This window comes from Musa acuminata, chromosome BXJ3-8, assembly GCF_036884655.1.
Source record: "Musa acuminata AAA Group cultivar baxijiao chromosome BXJ3-8, Cavendish_Baxijiao_AAA, whole genome shotgun sequence".
NCBI lineage: Eukaryota > Viridiplantae > Streptophyta > Magnoliopsida > Zingiberales > Musaceae > Musa > Musa acuminata.
In genome coordinates this window covers 44,944,508-44,963,682 of record NC_088356.1, presented here as the reverse complement: position 1 = coordinate 44,963,682, position 19,175 = coordinate 44,944,508, and the positions used below count along the sequence as shown (strand labels likewise).

Sequence of the window (19,175 nt, the reverse complement as noted above, 5' to 3'; positions counted from 1 at the left end):
GCTTGATCGAGCTTGAGCTTCGCTCATTAATCGCCGTTTCCTCGCCAATCGTTCGAAGCAAACCAGTGCATTCGCTCTTTCTCGGTTCTCTTCTCACGTATCGCGGTTTCCTTCGTTCGTCGAAGTCGCTCGCCGCTCATCCCCCGCAGCCGGAGGCTTGCGGAGGAGGAGAAAGAGACACTGAAACCTTGAGAGTTTTGACGTCCTCGCACGGCGCTTTCTTTCCATGTGGCCTGCCGTCTCTTCGCTTCTTCATCGATGAAGGTGCGCTCACTCGCTTTTATTCTAACAGTGTCTGTTCAATCAATGATGTCTCAAAGTAGCATACTAATCATCAACGTTGGTCTAATGATGAATCAAGTTGTTGAATATGCTTTGTCAGTGAGATCATTTACTCTACATTGGTGAGATTACTATTGTGCAGTGTGTCTTTTGAAAATTTTCAGTTCAAACAACAGTGCAGTGGGAGTAGATGGTCGATTTCGAACGAGAAATTTATTTTGGCAGACATTTCTTTCATTGATTGTGAGAGATTTAGTTGGCCTTTCTTGAACAGTATGGATCCGACTAATTTCCAACTTAGAACGTTTCTTTTCTCCAGAAGATTTTTGGGAGTTGCTTTTGGGCTACCATGAAGCTGTTATACCATGTGACATGTTTGATTTTATGCACAATGCCGTGGCACTAGCTTCAACTGGTTGAATCCGTGGAGGGATCTGCTACCATCTGTTGTTGCTTTCAGCTGCTAGAAACGTCTTGCTAAAAGGGTACATTTAAATCATTCAAATGCACGATGATTCAGTACATTTGCTTGGTAATGAATGAGAATTGATATACATGTGGAGGTTCTAAATGCATGATGATTCAATACATTTGCTTGGTTATGAATGAGAATTGAATACAAGTGGAGGTTCTGAATGCTTAATGATTTGGTAGATGCGCTTCAAATTTTTAATACCTGGTGTTCCAAATTTTCTTGTCTTGTTCTATTACTGAGAATTCAAAACTTGAATTTACTAATAGATGTATGTAAACCTCAACAGTTGGAAACATAATTTGCAATCCTTTCTTTTGTTTAATGCAAATGATAGATTGTTTTCTAATTAGTGTCATTGACAGTTTTCATGTGTATTATGCCCTAGCATCGTTCATGTATATTTTCAAATATAGGCTTCCTTATTGTTTGGTGTTGATGCTAGTATGTTTATTCCATAGGAAATGATGATTCAACAAATGAGTCAATGCTTCTGCTTCCAAAGAGAACATTCCAGCCAAGCCATGTTAAGCGCAAGAGGACTCATGGTTACCTTGCATGGTCTCTCTCTCAATTTAGTTAATTAATCTATTTTAATCAAGTATCCCAGATCATCAAGATGCTTATCTTGGTAGTCAGACCTTTCATTGTAGTTTATTCATTCAAAAATATGATTTTGAGTTCCCTTGGTGTGATTTCTTCTGTAAATGATGCGTGTGATGAGATATCTAGTAACTAATTGATTATTTTCAGCATATATAGATTTTGTTCTATAGAGTAGTATCAGCATAAATTGGGATATGTGGCTCAAGTCAGCCATGTCTTTGAAAGAACTTTCCTGATAAATGCGAAATTCCATCAAGCTTGATCTGTTAAACAGTTTTTGTCAACTGTCAAGCAATTGGGCTATTATCTATTACTTGGATCAAGTTTGTTAAGAAACTAATCTAATAGTAATGTCGTCCAAAAATTGGTGAACTTTTACCTTATATATTTATATACAACCTTTAGATTCCCCAACATCTGTTTTACCTTGGTGAACTGAAATATATTTTTTTCATAAACCTTGTGATTAACTTACTATCTAAATATAATGACTCCTTTTTATCTATTTCTTATTATCTTTGTTATGCTATTCCTCTGTGGCTACATTTTGTGATTTCATTGTTTTAAAGTGCTTCCTTTGTGTGTGCTGTCTTGCTTAGGAAGTCTACCAAGGGTGGGCGTAAGGTCATCGCTCGCAGGTTGGCAAAGGGCAGAGCAAGGATTGCGGTCTAGGATGTTGCTGTAACAAGTCAGATGGATGCGGGTGGTACAGGATCATGCCATGGCGACTCCATATCTCCATGATCCGAGATGTTGAGATCAGATGCTCAGTATTACTGCAAAGTTTTAGTGTTAAAAATTGGAAATTTCTTGCTGCAACTATTATTTGTAAACTTGTCATTGGGTGTTCTTCATCTATTTTCCAATATTTCTTTTGGTTCAATTTACATTGACATGGAGAATTTCATATGGATGTTGTTATGAATAATTTTGTTTTACACAAAGATAGCTTTATGAAGAGAAATGGATGAAGAGGCATGCCTTGTAGTGTTTATTAACCATCTCTCCTCATCTTGAAGTGTATACAGGTTCAAATATTTGACCCAGGTAATTCTCCTGGTGGGGATTATGACGTGCATCCAAGGGATTCTCCATTGTGTTGATGCGGGTGCTCCAAATCAGAGTCCGACAGTACTATCTCCTCTGAGGTAAGACGGCACAATCGCTGGTCCAAACATGATCATCCCACAATCATCATCATTCAATTCTTCCCTCTAGAATTGATTTCATGTGATCTCCTGACCCCACAGGTTTGGCCAACTTCTACAGATCTCACCAATGTGCATCATGCTTCTTGGATTGAGGGAGACAAAGAAGCAAAGGTGTCATTGTACCAAGTAGGACTATGTCCTGTAGCTCAATAGCAGGCCCCCAAATAAGGTTTGCTGACTCTCTCCTCTGAAAGCTGCACTTTGTTGGATGTACTGCATTATTTGAGTTGTGCGCCTCACAAGCCAGGACATGGATCCTTGGTAATGTCTCTCTCTCCTTGGCCACGAGTGATGCTGAGACTGAGAACGTTTCAAGTCTTACTGTCATATAAACTAGATGTAGTTCCTCTGATCTGAGATCCTTCTCTCTTCAGCCATCGAACAGATAAGAAATCTGCGGCCTGCAAAAGCCATCAAGATGCTAATGGCTACCTGCCTTTGATGCATATTGGCATTCTGCTGCAGAATAAGGTGTAGTAGCTCTGAAGGCTTGTTTTCTTGCTACCTTTAGATTGGCAAGTCTGTTGGTATTGTGTTTATTAAGAAGAAAAAGGAAGAAAGTCTAGGGTTTGCCTCTGATTAAAGAATCATAGGTACGGCAAAGTGTATTGATATGATTATTTTATTGTTACATTAGTAGAAGCCAAACCATAACTTTATGATCATCCTATTAATATAGAACATGGAAATCTGTTACCTGATACACATCAGAACTCGACAAAAGAAGAGTGATGTTTTTCAGAGAATAGAATCATTGTAGCAAAAGTGGATAACAACACTAAGAACAATCCCTAGAACTTACTGAAGATCAGTTTAAAGAATATTTCAATCTGAATTGATGGAAAAACTAACCCATTAACTTGAAAGAATTGCAATTGTGGCATAAAATGCTTTTGTTTAATCATACACATTATTAGGTCTGGTAAAACGAACTTGATAAGCTTACTTAAACTGCTGAAGGTCTAAGCTGATGCTAGTAGATTTATGTACTCTTATATATCATCATAACCATCCTTTTCCTTTCTACGCAGGCAAGTAAGGTGGATCCAACAAAGCTGGGAGTTCAAAACATCATACATCAGTATAATACACAGTGAAATTCCTAGTATTGTCTTCACTGGCTGTTCATGGATCACAAGCAGCTCACCCTGTGGTCTGGATGGAGACAAGCTCTTCTTCAACAATTTCCATCTCCCACCTGCACACGCAGAGAGGATAAGAGAGGATCAGTGACACAACACACGCCAAGGTAAAATGATTGATAGCAGGGCTGGGCTGTGCTGTGCCAAAGAAACTTTTCCCTGCCCACTTGCCTGCTAAATGGCAAATCTGTGTCTGCGCCTAATACAATGCAGAAACAAAGAAAGAAACAAAAGCTTGAAATGCCTCTTCTGCCTTCAGATCTACCTCCATCCTCCGCATTCCTATGGCTCTCTGAAACTTGCAGCAGTACATGACAATGAATTATAGGGTGGCATCTTGGAATCTAATATGTTGTACTTCACCCTTATATCTGCCGTTCATTCTCACTGTTTTTGTTTCCATATGAAGGTTTAACCCATTGTTATGTTGTTATCTGTTCCTTTTCTTATCATCTCTTCCCCAGGCAGGAATGTTCCTCTTTGCTGCCCTCATAACAAAATTCCAAATGCTTGTGGTATATAATTTTATTTTACTCTTTGGAATATAATTTTATTTTATTCCAAATATTTTCTTTAATTTTGTCAACCATTATCTAATGATAAGGTGGTTCGAGTCTTAAAAATTACCTCTTGATAAATCTAAGACGACATATATTAACCTTAGTTTATTCTCATATTTGACTTTGCCTATAATATAAATTGTAATATTTCAACTATTTTAATTAATTATATGAATCTCTTTTTTTATCATCGAATGTTATACTAATCGAATCAAGCGTAATGAATTCGTAAGTGTTTTCTTTATTTCTTCTCGTACCACTGATAATAAATATCTCATATCATCTAACTACGTATTTAAATCTTCGACTAAATAATCATTTTATATTTTATTTCTTCAATGGTGCTATGGTTAATTACTCACAAAATTAAAAAGAATGAATAATTAGGAGTACTTGGGAGATTGCCTTCAACAACTGTTCCCTTCTCTCCATATGCCATGTATATATTCCCATCTGTATACCTCCTCAGGAGATTCCTTGCATTCAGGTACTCCCTCTCTTCACTGTAGGAGGTATGCAATAACTCCCCTTCTCCCTCTTGAAATGTTCCATCAAGATCAACATCACCAAGTTCAACTATCAAATGTTCATCATCAGCAGCATCATCATCATTCTCATCGAGGACAAGAATGGGTCAGATATCTGCACTTGTCTCCAACGTACTGCTCGTCGCAGCCCAATGATCCCCTGCTGATGACCAGATCAGGCACAAGCAGCAATGACGAACTCGTCAGAGAAGCCGAGCACGAATTGAGCCTGCGGTGGACGAGGAAGACGGTGGCTTCGGATGAACCTGCCGTAGGTAGACCAGGAAGAGTCTCACGAACTCCTCACCATGACAGCAGTAGCAGCAGCTCACCTGGTGGTGTCATCAGATTCTGCTCGGACTGCAGCACTACGAAGACTCCCTTGTGGAGAAGCGGACCTCAGGGTCCCAAGGTAGTGGTTGATCCAATGAAGCTTCTTTCGCACCTACATTTCTGTTTCGTGCTCATCTTTAGATCCTTCCATGGTGGTTTGACGTGCAGTCTCTTTGTAATGCCTGCGGGATAAGGCGGAGGAAGGCGCGACGTGCCATGGCGCCCGAAGCAGCAGCAGCAGCAGTAGGAAGTGATGGAAGAAGAATCCCGGCAGATAGACCTACAAAAGCTCTCAAACAGAAGAAGAAGAAGAAGATTCGATTCGACGACGATAAGAGCTCAGCTTTCCATCAGGTCTTCCCCCAGGATGAAAAGGATGCAGCCGTCTTGTTGATGGCTCTCTCTTGTGGCCTCATCCATGGTTGAGTCCCCTCCTATCTCCTGACACAGTATCAAGGTGTAATCTTCCATCTGCTGCTTTAATGTTCATCTGTTATCAAGTTGGGAATATCCATTCTTCAGTACTCCAACCACTGGACTTGCAACTTCGAACACAAAATTATTGTCCCAAGCAAACTTTTCTTGCACAGATGCAATTAAATTATAAGACAGGAGTAATTCATAGTGTCTGGATTACCAAAATACACCTATTAGACACTACTTTCACATGTGCATTCAGGACACTGCAACAATCCAAACGCATGATAACAACAAAGGCTCTCAGCATTCATAGTACATATCATCATCACATGGCTGTTTTAGATGAATCATGGAGAAGATCCTTCTGCAATATGGGTTGAATGAGGTGTGATTGCTTCAACCAGTGCAGCATAGAGTTTTCCCTGAAGAGAAGAAAGTAGAAGATGGTTTAGAATCTTTCCTGTAACAAAATCTGCTGTGAGTACTGTGTAGTTGCAGGTTAAATCTGGTCTCGGCAGAAACCTTTGCAAGTGTTAAGGGTAGATTGGATCACGTAATTTGCATATGAATCTTGTGGTAGCAGTTCAAACTGAGGTTCCGACAGCAACTCAAGTATGATCTTTTGCTCGGATTTGTTCGTCGAAAATTTGCAGACATTTTTCCACCAAATTACTACCGAACTTTTGGGTCGAGAGTGTCACATAAGGTCCTTCAAATTGTGTTGCCAGATGTGCATTTACCAGTAGATTTCTTAGCTTTAGCACATACTGAGCCACATGATTACTGAAGCAAAGCAAAAGAACTGTAAGTCTAAGAACACAATGGTGTAAAAGGCAACAAAGGGTGACATCCATGATATCAATGATCTCATATAGAAGAAAAACAGAAGAGAAGAACAAATCTTGTTATAGAATCATCCAAAAGGTAAAACATGATTAATTTATTTTCATTGTTATCCTAAACACTTGCAAATCTTAGAAACTCTCTTTTTATGATCATTGGCCATGTGGAAAGGTTTTCCTAAAACATGTTTACTCCACAAAAATTAATTTTAGCTAACTACATTTCTAATCCTTAACCTTGGTATAGGTAAAATCCAATGAGGTTTATGTGAATGGTATATAAGGTTGATTTCCAAGAATTAGAGAGGTATATAAGATATTTGCATTTCTGGATATATATATATGTGTGTGTGTGTGTGCGCGCGCGCGCGCTTAGAAAACAAATAATATAAAGAAGTTAAGCTAATGAAGAAAGATATCAATAGATTGAGTGAAAATAATTGATAATGTTCTATAAGCATGTTTGGTAACCCCAGAATAAGATGGACCAGCTGATGGAAGCAATTACTCAGAAACAAGACCTGGTCTAACATCAAAAGGTATTCAAACTTAAAAGGAGGGAATGAGAAAGGCACCAATATTGTTGCAAAGGTATTCAATCTTATAAAATATCATGTTTTTATATTGAAATCACCAATTACTACATATAGCAATAAAACATAAGAGTCTCAGATAGACTGCATAGCATGAGATACTTGTCATATATATTTTCTCTAGGAAGCAAGAATTTAGTAGTAACTTATCATCAAGAAATATGGTTTCATTAAGATAACTTCTGATTAAAAGACTGCAGGTGTTGACAAAAGGAAAAAAAAAAAAAAGATTCAAAGCACAGGGGAAAATTTGTAATGAGATGCAATTATGTATAAATGAAACTTGTGTTTTATAGGAATGCAAGAAATGAGTGTCAAAAGATTACCCAAAAGCATCCACTACAAGGAGAAGACCATGAGCAGCTATTTGTGTGAGCAGTTCTGCTTGATGCTCCCCTGTGGAGAGACAAATGCAGTGTTGCAGAGTGCAGCAAGTTGGTGAGTAGCCATATGGATCCAGTGCTTGGCAGCAGCAAACTGCCACAAAGTAAATGATTAAATCTATGCATCTGAAACACTAGAGAGAGATGGCTACATATGCAAGGCAAGCAAACAAAAGAGCAATAATATAGTTTGAGATTAAGATTTAGGTAAAAGTTTGATTTGGAATTTAAAATAAAAGAGGAAACTAAATGTGTTTTCAACAACTTTTCATGGTAAAAAATTCACAAGTAGTTGCAGGAATTATCCATGTCTATAGCTGTATCTTCTTTCTTCCCCAGCCAAAATGAAGAGTTGTGACTTTCTAAGTGCCTCATTGAAATTGATACAAGAGAGTACAAACTTAATGAAATCAAAACAAGATGGTAATGCATTAATTTGAACTATAATTTTGCTTTGTTCATACAAAGCATCATAAATTTCAGATGGCAGGATTACCAAGCACCCTTATGTCAAAAATTGCAGGAAGTTCACCAAGCAAAACTTATATATACAAGCATCCTATTGGTTGAGAAAGGAAAAAAGCTAGATTCTGGTGACATGGTCCAATGTGACACAAGAAATTAGTCCCATGTTTGATTTCTCCATTTTCATGGATTAAGCTCATGGTTAAGAACATATGGTCATGCATCTGATTTCTCAGCTGTAGCAAAAACATTTCAGCTACTGTCATCTTTGTTCAGTAAGATTAGAGCATTATAAGGCTTCAATCTATAGCAAAAAAAGCCCAACTACATAGTTGATCTTCCCTCTAAAATATATAAAAACAATTTTTCCGTATTATTTGAAATGTTTTCATCCCTTGATACTCTTCTATGCTGTCGGGTCATGGAATGGGTCTCTTTTTCGGATACCGGCATGAGCATCCATATTCAAAACGACACACAAAGCATCCATTGTGTATTTTTCTGCAAATGGCAGACACATAAATATAATTAAGTTTTAGGAACAAAGCTACCCAAAATTTAATTTGACTTCTCAAGATATGCACTCACAACCTATCACCCACTGTTATATGAGTCCTTTACTATCCTGTTAGCAAGCAAATAAGAACAAATAAGCAGAATACTACTCAGCAACACCACAAGGAGCATCTGGTAAGAGTCCTTTCTAAGGTTTGAATCAGAGCCCATTCAAATGTTAAACCATCTGATAAATCAACGACAGTGTCTTGATTCTGTCAATAGGTCATATTTCTGAGGATTACTTGGAATTGAAAAGAAAAATGTTGATTACAGAGGAACAAATACATAAAAGATATTGTTCACTTTTGCAGTGTCCTGTATTTTTAAGCTAATATGTATAGTTCAACTATGTAATAAGCAAAGAGATATTGTCCAATTCACTATTCAAAGATTGTCCACACACCAAAAAAGGTAACAAAACAAAGAGAAAAGGGAAAGAAAGAAAGAGAACAGAAATCAACATACCCCATTGTCTTCAGGTGGAATGCATGTCAAGAAATGGTTGATTACATGATTGCCGTTTGTGTCCTCAATAAGACTAAGAAGCCCGTGCAGCAATTAGCCGTGCAATCTGTTGCTGTGTTTTGAGTGTCTGAATCGGCTTCTGCACTGTGTTCACCAAAGTAGATGATATGCAGACATGTAGGGAGCTGTTTTGGGTGACAATTTTCCTGACAAATTTGTTGTCTGGTACTGATGTTCAATTCCTGGTAGATGGGCAGGTAATTAATGATCAAGGACCTGCTTATTATTCTTTTAACTGTCTTTGTTGTGCTGGACAAATCTGTTCTTGTGTTTTATTTGTTACCCTTTTTTGAGATCTTTGAGAATGTTTTGCTGGGCGTATTAATTTTGAAAACAATTTACAGAGCGTCTTTGATGGAGTGAAAAAGGTTATTTTACTTTTATACCATCATCTATACACGTTGTCGTGTCCACCATTGTATTTGTGTCACGTCTGTTTCATCGGATTTGTCTTTACTCGCTTGCTCTCGAGCAAGGAAGGAGGGGGTGTAGCAGACTATCATATTTGTGTCATGTCTGTTTCGTCGGATTTGTCTTTGCTCGCTTGCTCTCGAGCAAGGATGGAGGGGGTGTAGCAGACTATCGTATTTGTGTTGTGTCTCTTTTGTCGGATATGTCTTTGCTTGCTTAGCCTCGTGCAAGAAAGGAGAGGGTGTAGTAATGATGGCTCTTACTATCCTTGCGATTGTCATCGATCATAGGTGAGGAAGGAGAGGGGAGGGGTGATCTATCCTTTCGTCACAAGGTTTGCTGGGGGCTATTATGCTTTTATTGTTGGGTAAATTCAATGTAGGAAAAAGTCTCACCCTCATCGTTGCACTTGCATGGAAGAAGGGCTATAAAGATTACGGCATCGACAAAGACCCCCTGAACAATGGGTTCAGTGGGAGGTTAGGAATAAAATTATTATCTATAAAAAATGATATTATGTGAAAAAATTTTTAAGTTGAGATATTATCTCAATGATGAAGATTTTTTCTAGGAATTCATCCTAAAAGTATCATATCTGTTTTTATTCTATTTCAAGTTTATGTTGATGAGATGAGAATGAAAGTATTTAGTGGTTGACTTGCGGAGATTTTTTTTTTTTTTAAGTTACTTTGGACTTAGTAGCGGAGATGAGTAAAACTTGAATTGGGCATAGAATACACAAATGATTAAATTTAAATTTGGTAAACAATTTGAGTAGGTATGAATGAGTAGCAAATTAACAAGAATATACAATTAACTGTAAAAATTTCTTGTAGAAATGAGTGAAAAATTAAAGTCAACATACATGGTAGCAAATCAAAGAAAGAATATGATAAATATCGTATAAATTAGTAATAAAATTAAAAAAATAAAATTGAGTATAATTTAGTAAATGAATGGGAAGTTTTGTTGAATATAAGACATAGAAAAATAAATAATTAAAAATTAAAAATCCGACCTGCCGGATTCGAACCAGCGACCTAAGGATATCTGTCACCACTACAGTCCTCCGCTCTACCAACTGAGCTAAGGTCGGTTTCATACTATGGGCTTCCATATCTAAATATAAACTTTTGAGATTCCACTAATCAATCTTACACATAATTTTCTCATTTGAATTTTATTAAATGATAATACATGATCTGAGATTTCAGATACCAAATACATAGTTATACCTAATTGGATCATATATATATATATATATATATGTGTGTGTGTGTGTGTGTGCACGAAGAAAAAAAACAAATCTGATGTTACATTATAACTAATTTATGCAAAGATACATTATAACCAATTTTTATTAGTGTCATGTCTTATGTATTAAGGCATTATGGTTTTGTTGTAGTCATATCTGATGTTACCAAAATTTGCCTACTTCATATTTCTTAGGAGAAGAATGATCAATTTGGAATAAGACACAAGCAGTAAGCATATTGTATCTATTCACATCAATTTTAGTGGACAAGCTTGTTCTTAAGCTCAAGCATCCAAACCCTCCTACAAACAAAAAGGATATTTACAGAGAAGACTATGGGAAGTAACAAATCAAAATAACATAAACTCAGAGCAATATCCTTTATATTTACCTCGGAGATCTCCAACATGGGTAATAGTTTTAAGTTCTCTCTGTGCTACTACCGCATCTCACAAATATTATGGAACAAGAAGAAGGTGAGACACTACCTTCCAAGCTTTTATCATCACAAACGTTTTAAGAGGGTAAAACAAAGAATAATCCTTTCAAGCAATGCAAGACTCAAGAACACTTGTTTATCCTAGTGCAGAGAAATAGAGGAAAGCAATTCTCTGCAGACTATATACAAAAAGAAGCAAGGTTAAATAAAAGGGAGAAAGAGAGATGAACAACTTCAGTTTTATGAACTAAATTACTATGATAGCATGCTGAGGAGATGGTAGTTATTTGTTTGACCATTGGAATTCGATTTCCAGGTTCCGAGGGCCGCTTTTGCTCTCAGGCAGTAGTGTGTACTCTCCGGAAACTGATCCCAACATAACCACACGATCGATCTGAATCGTCACTTTTCCAAATGAACTCTGGTAAAAATAAAAGGAAAATGTGTCAGTCTCCAAAGAGTTTAAAACTTTACAAGTAACTTGTGAGGTGAAAAATGAAGTCATCTCTACCTTCCCAAGTTTGCTCTTATTCTTGCAAGATATATGAAGCTTTTGGCCCTTTGGAGGACTGTCAAACGCCCAGGCAAAAGCTTCGTCCCATTCAGGTGTAGGGCCTGTTGATACAACCTGACCAGCAGCAAATGGCATTAACTCTATCAAATTCAAGAATTATCGCTGTGGTATGCAACATGCATGACAAGAATTTTTGAAGCCAGAAAGTTATTCATCATGCGCTATACACAAGCTCATGGAGAAGTCATATAACTCATATCTATTAATTTCATATTACAAGGAAGGTCCACCCGGTCCTTTCTAGTTAGTCCTGCAACATATCCTAGGTCTAGTGTAGCAACTCCTTGCTATGGACCACCATCTTAAAAGATCCTAGGAAAAGAACATAATTCCTAAGAAATATAATGAACAAAACATTCAGGAGGAGACAACTTTGTGTGCAAGATAGACTTGCAAGGCCTTGATATTCCAAAAGCAAAAGAGTAGCACAAGGAATCAGCTCTGCCTATTGCACCAGTAAAAAAAATGTTCAAGATGGTTGTGTTGACAATTTGCTGATCATGCAGTATCGGTAAACAATTAAAAAACTTCAAGATGAGGTTGCAACATTAAAGGAACAGTACCAGATTAAGATTGATTAGCAATGTACCCTGCCTACATAGAATACTGGACAGGCTTGTATAATGTTAAATGATCTCCATCATCATTCTAACCCCAGCACTATCCACAGCTCATTACAAAAACAAATAGAGAAATGTTCCCAAGAAAATTGAATTAATCATGTTTCTGAATCTGCCCTTTTGCACCTGACTTTAGTTACTAATTTAGTACTGATAAAGGATCCCACAAGGGTTTGTTATACACAAAGCACTGATGAAGGTCTGTGATCATTGCAAGCGTTGCTGAATGTCAATGCTGTAGTTTACTTCACCAATGCTTTAACAATGACACTAAACTCTTTGCATAAATTATTGAATACAAGATGCAGACTTCTAGACCATTTTATTTTAATAAATCAAATATTACAAATCAAAAGCACGAACATTAAAGATTTATAGAAGTACATTCAATAAACAACCTATATAACCGAAACTGTGTTATAAAAAGGATCAAGTTAAATGAAAAGGGAACCACAAAATTTATGTGCATGATGACAGTGGACCAAGAAAGTGGACAGAGGACCATGGGACTCTGTTTTGGTTCATGAATGTGCCAAAAGAATGCTCAAGAAGCAGAAAAGAAATAAGCTTTCAGCATGTAAAACTTGAACTTGTGAAACCTGAAGGATGGCAATACTATTATCCAAAGCATTTGCAGAAGGTAAATTTTGCTAATTACTAAATCTTACCTTTGTTAGTCTAGGTGGATTGTTACCAAGCGTGAGTTTGCAGAAGACACTGGGGTTTCCCACCGACTGCTTCAGATTGTTCCCACGTTTTATTGTAACAGTTAGTGTCCCTGGTAAACACTGCAAAAGTAGTTCAGCCTTCTCCTGAAACCGAGGTGGACCAGATTGAATCAAGTATTGCAGTAAAGGAATAGCCTCCGATGCAGCAACTGATTGAGCTTTGAAAACTTCAGCTGGGCATGCAGACCATGCCTGCCTTAAAAGAAACAGGGAGTCCAGTGATGCTTCTTGAGCTGCCTCTGAGCCAGTCTTGAGGGATGTTACCAGATGGGGAATACTCAATGTAGCAGGTTCAGTGGCTCTCAGACGAGGGAAGTTGCTAAGAAGTGCATTTAGAGCTTTTAGATATTCCTCATTCACACTTCCAGAGGCCCATAAATCCTTTTCAATAGCAGCTGAATAGGTAAAAGACTCATTATTCAATGAAAAAAAAAATTGCATATATTATAGCATGTAAAGAAACACGACAAGCATTGCTTTACCAAAGGTATGGTCATTATAGATAGAACCTCTTGCAAGAACAGTGAATGGAAAGCTCTCAGATTCACTTTTAAGGCTCGCGAAATTGTTAAAGTGGTTTACTTGCATATACGTACTCTGCCTAGCCCAGATGAGGCAACCCCTCTAATCAGAGAGGAGATATCACGTGAGATGCAGATCTAGAGATTTTGCATCTTAAAATGAGTTACATAGCTGGTTGTACATCGAGGGACACCAGCAAACAATATTGTTTTCATGTTATACAAGTCAAAAGCAACACATCTTAAAACTACTTCACTCTAATAATCAAAATCAGGGTTAATCATATTCTGCAAATTAGTTCATGGATCTGCCACAAGCAGAGCAGGAGATGAGGATATGAGAAATTAATTTAAGGCTTCTTAGAGCAACAATAGAATGATATCTGAAAAGAACATTTTCACAATTAACAACTATACTGTCCACAATTATTTAGTGTCAGCTATGAAGGTTTTTTCCCCTTCATTTAACCCAAGATGACATGTTTTCTTGTTGTTTTCTGCATTAGCCTTCCTAGTCCTCTTCCATCACTGCTAATTTGTAATTATGAACCCTACTTAACCATTTGTTTTGAAATATCCAAAATACTGATATTCTTCATTTTATCATCAACAATACTATTTGTAACTTCTCATGATTTGCAAAATGAGTTTTTCTATTTTTCCTGATAATATTAGACATTCATATCAACATATTCATCTCTCTGCAAATTTTTTTTGTTTCTCTTCTTTTTAATTTTCTAACCAATCACAGGTTTTAGTACTAAATCAAATAGCATTATTCATCAGCTACAAATTATCCAAAATCAAAATGAAATATGAATAGACTCTGTTGCACCTAGCTAGTGTAGAGAAAGATGATGAAAACTTATGTTCATCATTCAAATCTGCACAAATTTCTTACACAGCTTCTACTGGTTATGAAAGAGGTATTAAGAACTTACCAGTAATTGCTCTGACAGTTTCACTAGAAGCATACTCTTGTATTGTATGATTCGAGAAGAGAAGTTTAACAAACATTGCTGCCTGAACAGATGTATCAGGATTGCTGGAGTTTATCAGGTCGAGCACAACTTGAACACCACCAGCTTCGGCAACAGCTCTCTTATTAGATCTGCTGTACATGACAAGGTTTTGCAGAGCACATTTTGTACCATCTAACTACGTATTTAAATCTTCGACTAAATAATCTTTTATATTTTATTTCTTCAATGGTGCTATGGTTAATTACTCACAAAATTAAAAAGAATGAATAATTAGGAGTACTTGGGAGATTGCCTTCAACAACTGTTCCCTTCTCTCCAATATGCCATGTATATATTCCCATCTGTATACCTCCTCAGGAGATTCCTTGCATTCAGGTACTCCCTCTCTTCACTGTAGGAGGTATGCAACAACTCCCCTTCTCCCTCTTGAAATGTTCCATCGAGATCAACATCACCAAGTTCAACTACCAAATGTCCATCATCATCAGCATCATCATCATTCTCATCGAGGACAAGAATGGGTCAGATATCTGCACTTGTCTCCAACGTACTGCTCGTCGCAGCCCAATGATCCCCTGCTGATGACCGGATCAGGCACAAGCAGCAACGACGAACTCGTCAGAGAAGCCGAGCATGAATCGAGCCTGCGGTGGACGAGGAAGACGGTGGCTTCGGATGAACCTGCCGCAGGTAGACCTGGAAGAGTCTCACGAACTCCTCACCATGACAGCTGTAGCAGCAGCTCACCTGGTGGTGTCATCAGATTCTGCTCGGACTGCAGCACTACGAAGACTCCCTTGTGGAGAAGCGGACCTCAGGGTCCCAAGGTAGTGGTTGATCCAATGAAGCTTCTCTCGCACCTACATTTCTGTTTCGTGCTCATCTTTAGATCCTTCCATGGTGGCTTGACGTGCAGTCTCTTTGTAATGCCTGCGGGATAAGGCGGAGGAAGGCGCGACGTGCCATGGCGCCCGAAGCAGCAGCAGCAGCAGTAGGAAGTGATGGAAGAAGAATCCCGGCAGATAGACCTACAAAAGCTCTCAAACAGAAGAAGAAGAAGAAGAAGATTCGATTCGACGACGATAAGAGCTCAGCTTTCCATCAGGTCTTCCCCCAGGATGAAAAGGATGCAGCCATCTTGTTGATGGCTCTCTCTTGTGGCCTCATCCATGGTTGAGTCCCTCCTATCTCCTGACACAGTATCAAGGTGTAATCTTCCATCTGCTGCTTTAATGTTCATCTGTTATCAAGTTGGGAATATCCATTCTTCAGTACTCCAACCACTGGACTTGCAACTTCGAACACAAAATTATTGTCCCAAGCAAACTTTTCTTGCACAGATGCAATTAAATTATAAGACAGGAGTAATTCATAGTGTCTGGATTACCAACATACACCTATTAGACACTACTTTCACATGTGCATTCAGGACACTGCAACAATCCAAACGCATGATAACAACAAAGGCTCTCAGCATTCATAGTACATATCATCATCACATGGCTGTTTTAGATGAATCATGGAGAAGATCCTTCTGCAATATGGGTTGAATCGAAGGGTTGAATGAGGTGTGATTGCTTCAACCAGTGCAGCATAGAGTTTTCCCTGAAGAGAAGAAAGTAGAAGATGGTTTAGAATCTTTCCTGTAACAAAATCTGCTGTGAGTACTGTGTGGTTGCAGGTTAAATCTGGTCTCGGCAGAAACCTTTGCAAGTGTTAAGGGTAGATTGGATCACGTAATTTGCTTATGAATCTTGTGGTAGCAGTTCAAACTGAGGTTCCGACAGCAACTCGAGTATGATCTTTTGCTCGGATTTGTTCGTCGAAAATTTGCAGACATTTTTCCACCACATTACCGCCGAACTTTTGGGTCGAGAGTGTCACATAAGGTCCTTCAAATTGTGATGCCAGATGTGCATTTACCAGTAGATTTCTTAGCTTTAGCACATACTGAGCCACATGATTACTGAAGCAAAGCAAAAGAACTGTAAGTCTAAGAACACAATGGTGTAAAAGGCAATAAAGGGTGACATCCATGATATCAATGATCTCATATAGAAGAAAAACAGAAGAGAAGAACAAATCTTGTTATAGAATCATCTAAAAGGTAAAACATGATTAATTTATTTTCATTGTTATCCTAAACACTTGCAAATCTTAGAAATTCTCTTTTTATGATCATTGGCCATGTGGAAAGGTTTTCCTAAAACATGTTTACTCCACAAAAATTAATTTTAACTAACTACATTTCTAATCCTTAACCTTGGTATAGGTAAAATCCAATGAGGTTTATGTGAATGGTATATAAGGTTGATTTCCAAGAATTAGAGAGGCATATAAGATATTTGCATTTCTGGATATATATATATATATATGCTTAGAAAACAAAAAATATAGAGAAGTTAAGCTAATGAAAAGACAAGCATGTTTGGTAACCACAGAACAAGATGAACCACCTGATGGAAGCAATTACTCAGAAACAAGACCTGGTCTAACATCAAAAGGTATTCAAACTTAAAAGGAGGGAATGAGAAAGGCACCGATATTGTTGCAAAGGTATTCAATCTTATAAAATATCATGTTCTTATATTGAAATCACCAATTACTACATATAGCAATAAAACATAAGAGTCTCAGATAGACTGCATAGCATGAGATACTTGTCATATATATTTTCTCTAGGAAGCAAGAATTTAGTAATAACTTATCATCAAGAAATATGGTTTCATTAAGATAACTTCTGATTAAAAGACTGCAGGTATTGACAAAAGGAAAAAAAAAAAAAAGATTCAAAGCACAGGGGAAAATTTGTAATGAGATGCAATTATGTATAAATGAAACTTGTGTTTTATAGGAATGCAAGAAAGGAGTGTCAAAAGATCACCCAAAAGCATCCACTGCAAGGAGAAGACCATGAGTAGCTATTTGTGTGAGCAGTTCTGCTTGATGCACCCCTGTGGAGAGACATATGCAGTGTTGCAGAGTGCAGCAAGTTGGTGAGTAGCCATATGGATCCAGTGCTTGGCAGCAGCAAACTGCCACAAAGTAAATGATTAAATCTATGCATCTGAAACACTAGAGAGAGATGGCTACATATGCAAGGCAAGCAAACAAAAGAGTAATAATAGAGTTTGAGATTAAGATTTAGGTAAAAGTTTGATTTGGAATTTAAAATAAAAGAGGAAACTAAATGTGTTTTCAACAACTTTTCATGGTAAAAAATTCACAAGTAGTTGCAAGAATTATCCATGTCTATAGCTGTATCTTCTTTCTTCCCCAGCCAAAATGAAGAGTTGTGACTTTCTAAGTGCCTCATTGAAATTGATACAAGAGAGTACAAACTTAATGAAATCAAAACAAGATGGTAATGCATTAATTTGAACTATAATTTTGCTTTGTTCATACAAAGCATCATAAATTTCAGATGGCAGGATTACCAAGCACCCTTATGTCAAAAATTGCAGGAAGTTCACCAAGCAAAACTAATATATACAAGCATCATATTGGTTGAGAAAGGAAAAAAGCTAGATTCTGGTGACATGGTCCAATGTGACACACAAGAAATTAGTCCCACGTTTGATTTCTCCATTTTCATGGATTAAGCTCATGGTTAAGAATATATGGTCATGCATCTGATTTCTCAGCTGTAGCAAAAACATTTCAGCTACTGTCATCTTTGTTCAGTAAGATTAGAGCATTATAAGGCTTCAATCTATAGCAAAAAAAGCCCAACTACATAGTTGATCTTCCCTCTAAAATATATAAAAACAATTTTTCCGTATTATTTGAAATGTTTTCATCCTTGATACTCTTCTATGCTGTCGGGTCATGGAATGGGTCTCTTTTTCGGATACCGGTATGAGCATCCATATTCAAAACGACACACAAAGCATCCATTGTGTATTTTTCTGCAAATGGCAAGACACATAAATATAGTTAAGTTTTAGGAACAAAGCTACCCAAAATTTAATTTGACTTCCCAAGATATGCCCTCACAACCTATCACCCACTGTTATATGAGTCCTTTACTATCCTGTTAGCAAGCAAATAAGAACAAATAAGCAGAATACTACTCAACAACACCACAGAGAGCATCTGGTGAGAGTCCTTTCTAAGGTTTGAATCAGAGCCCTTTCAAATGTTAAACCATCTGATAAATCAACGACAGTGTCTTGATTCTGTCAATAGGTCATATTTCTAAGGATTACTTGGAATCGAAAAGAAAAATGTTGATTACAGAGGAACAAATACACAAAAGATATTGTTCACTTTTGCAGTGTCCTGTATTTTTAAGCTAATATGTATAGTTCAGCTATGTAAGCAAAGACATCTTGTCCAATTCACTATTCAAAGATTGTCCACACACCAAAAAAAGCAACAAAACAAAGAGAAAGGGAAAGAAAGAAAGAGAACAGAAATCAACATACCCCATTGTCTTCAGGTGGAATGCATGTCAAGAAATGGTTGATTACATGATTGCCGTTTGTGTCCTCAATAAGACTAAGAAGCCCAGCTCGAGTGCAGCAATTAGCCGTGCAATCTGTTGCTGTGTTTTGAGTGTCCGAATCGGCTTCTGCACTGTGTTCAACAAAGTAGATGATATGCAGACATGTAGGGAGCTGTTTTGGGTGACAATTTTCCTGACAAATTTGTTATCTGGTACTGATGTTCAATTCCTGGTAGATGGGCAGGTAAATAATGATCAAGGACTTGCTTATTATTCTT

At 37.4% G+C, this 19,175-nt stretch overlaps 3 protein-coding genes, 1 long non-coding RNA gene and 1 other non-coding gene across 7 annotated transcripts; 3 read left to right on the top strand and 2 right to left on the bottom strand.

Annotated features, from left to right (window-relative positions):
* Nucleotides 1-126: 126 nt before the first annotated feature.
* Nucleotides 127-4,165, top strand: LOC135644423 (uncharacterized). 3 transcript variants are annotated; one of them, XR_010498473.1, is made up of 6 exons: nucleotides 127-264; nucleotides 602-767; nucleotides 1,960-2,508; nucleotides 2,630-2,832; nucleotides 2,946-3,042; nucleotides 3,603-4,165. It is a non-coding gene; the product is annotated as an uncharacterized LOC135644423 (long non-coding RNA). The 3 variants fall into 3 exon arrangements; XR_010498472.1 differs by having other exon boundaries at nucleotides 2,611-2,740; XR_010498471.1 differs by having other exon boundaries at nucleotides 2,611-2,832.
* A 468-nt stretch (nucleotides 4,166-4,633) lies between these two features.
* On the top strand, nucleotides 4,634-5,722 carry LOC103996525 (GATA transcription factor 18-like). Its single transcript, XM_009417442.3, has 2 exons — nucleotides 4,634-5,212; nucleotides 5,302-5,722. The coding sequence occupies exons 1-2, from the start codon at nucleotides 4,706-4,708 to the stop codon at nucleotides 5,557-5,559; spliced, it is 765 nt and encodes a 254-aa protein (XP_009415717.3). The 5' UTR covers nucleotides 4,634-4,705; the 3' UTR covers nucleotides 5,560-5,722.
* A 4,620-nt stretch (nucleotides 5,723-10,342) lies between these two features.
* TRNAY-GUA (transfer RNA tyrosine (anticodon GUA)) lies at nucleotides 10,343-10,426 on the bottom strand. Its single transcript is given in 2 exon segments — nucleotides 10,343-10,378; nucleotides 10,390-10,426. It is a non-coding gene; the product is annotated as a tRNA-Tyr (tRNA).
* Nucleotides 10,427-11,110: 684 nt separating this feature from the next.
* Nucleotides 11,111-14,605, bottom strand: LOC135645190 (protein CELLULOSE SYNTHASE INTERACTIVE 1-like). The gene is made up of 4 exons (XM_065163344.1): nucleotides 14,409-14,605; nucleotides 12,887-13,341; nucleotides 11,536-11,652; nucleotides 11,111-11,445 (listed from the first exon to the last, which is right to left on the bottom strand). The coding sequence occupies exons 1-4, from the start codon at nucleotides 14,587-14,589 to the stop codon at nucleotides 11,308-11,310; spliced, it is 891 nt and encodes a 296-aa protein (XP_065019416.1). The 5' UTR covers nucleotides 14,590-14,605; the 3' UTR covers nucleotides 11,111-11,307.
* Nucleotides 14,606-14,929: 324 nt separating this feature from the next.
* Nucleotides 14,930-15,734, top strand: LOC135645172 (GATA transcription factor 21-like). Its single transcript, XM_065163300.1, has 2 exons — nucleotides 14,930-15,277; nucleotides 15,367-15,734. The coding sequence occupies exons 1-2, from the start codon at nucleotides 15,032-15,034 to the stop codon at nucleotides 15,625-15,627; spliced, it is 507 nt and encodes a 168-aa protein (XP_065019372.1). The 5' UTR covers nucleotides 14,930-15,031; the 3' UTR covers nucleotides 15,628-15,734.
* The last annotated feature ends 3,441 nt before the right edge of the window (nucleotides 15,735-19,175 follow it).

Bases quoted from the DNA above. Each gene is read 5' to 3' on its own strand.
- LOC103996525 (XM_009417442.3), top strand. From the start codon at position 4,706: ATGCCATGTATATATTCCCATCTGTATACCTCCTCAGGAGATTCCTTG. The intron at 5,213-5,301 runs GTAGTGGTTGAT...TTTGACGTGCAG, and splicing joins GCGGACCTCAGGGTCCCAAG to TCTCTTTGTAATGCCTGCGG.
- LOC135645190 (XM_065163344.1), bottom strand. From the start codon at position 14,589: ATGTACAGCAGATCTAATAAGAGAGCTGTTGCCGAAGCTGGTGGTGTT. The intron at 13,342-14,408 runs GTAAGTTCTTAA...TTACCTATTCAG, and splicing joins AACTGTCAGAGCAATTACTG to CTGCTATTGAAAAGGATTTA. The intron at 11,446-11,535 runs GTAGAGATGACT...TATTTTTACCAG, and splicing joins ATAAGAGCAAACTTGGGAAG to AGTTCATTTGGAAAAGTGAC.
- LOC135645172 (XM_065163300.1), top strand. From the start codon at position 15,032: ATGACCGGATCAGGCACAAGCAGCAACGACGAACTCGTCAGAGAAGCC. The intron at 15,278-15,366 runs GTAGTGGTTGAT...CTTGACGTGCAG, and splicing joins GCGGACCTCAGGGTCCCAAG to TCTCTTTGTAATGCCTGCGG.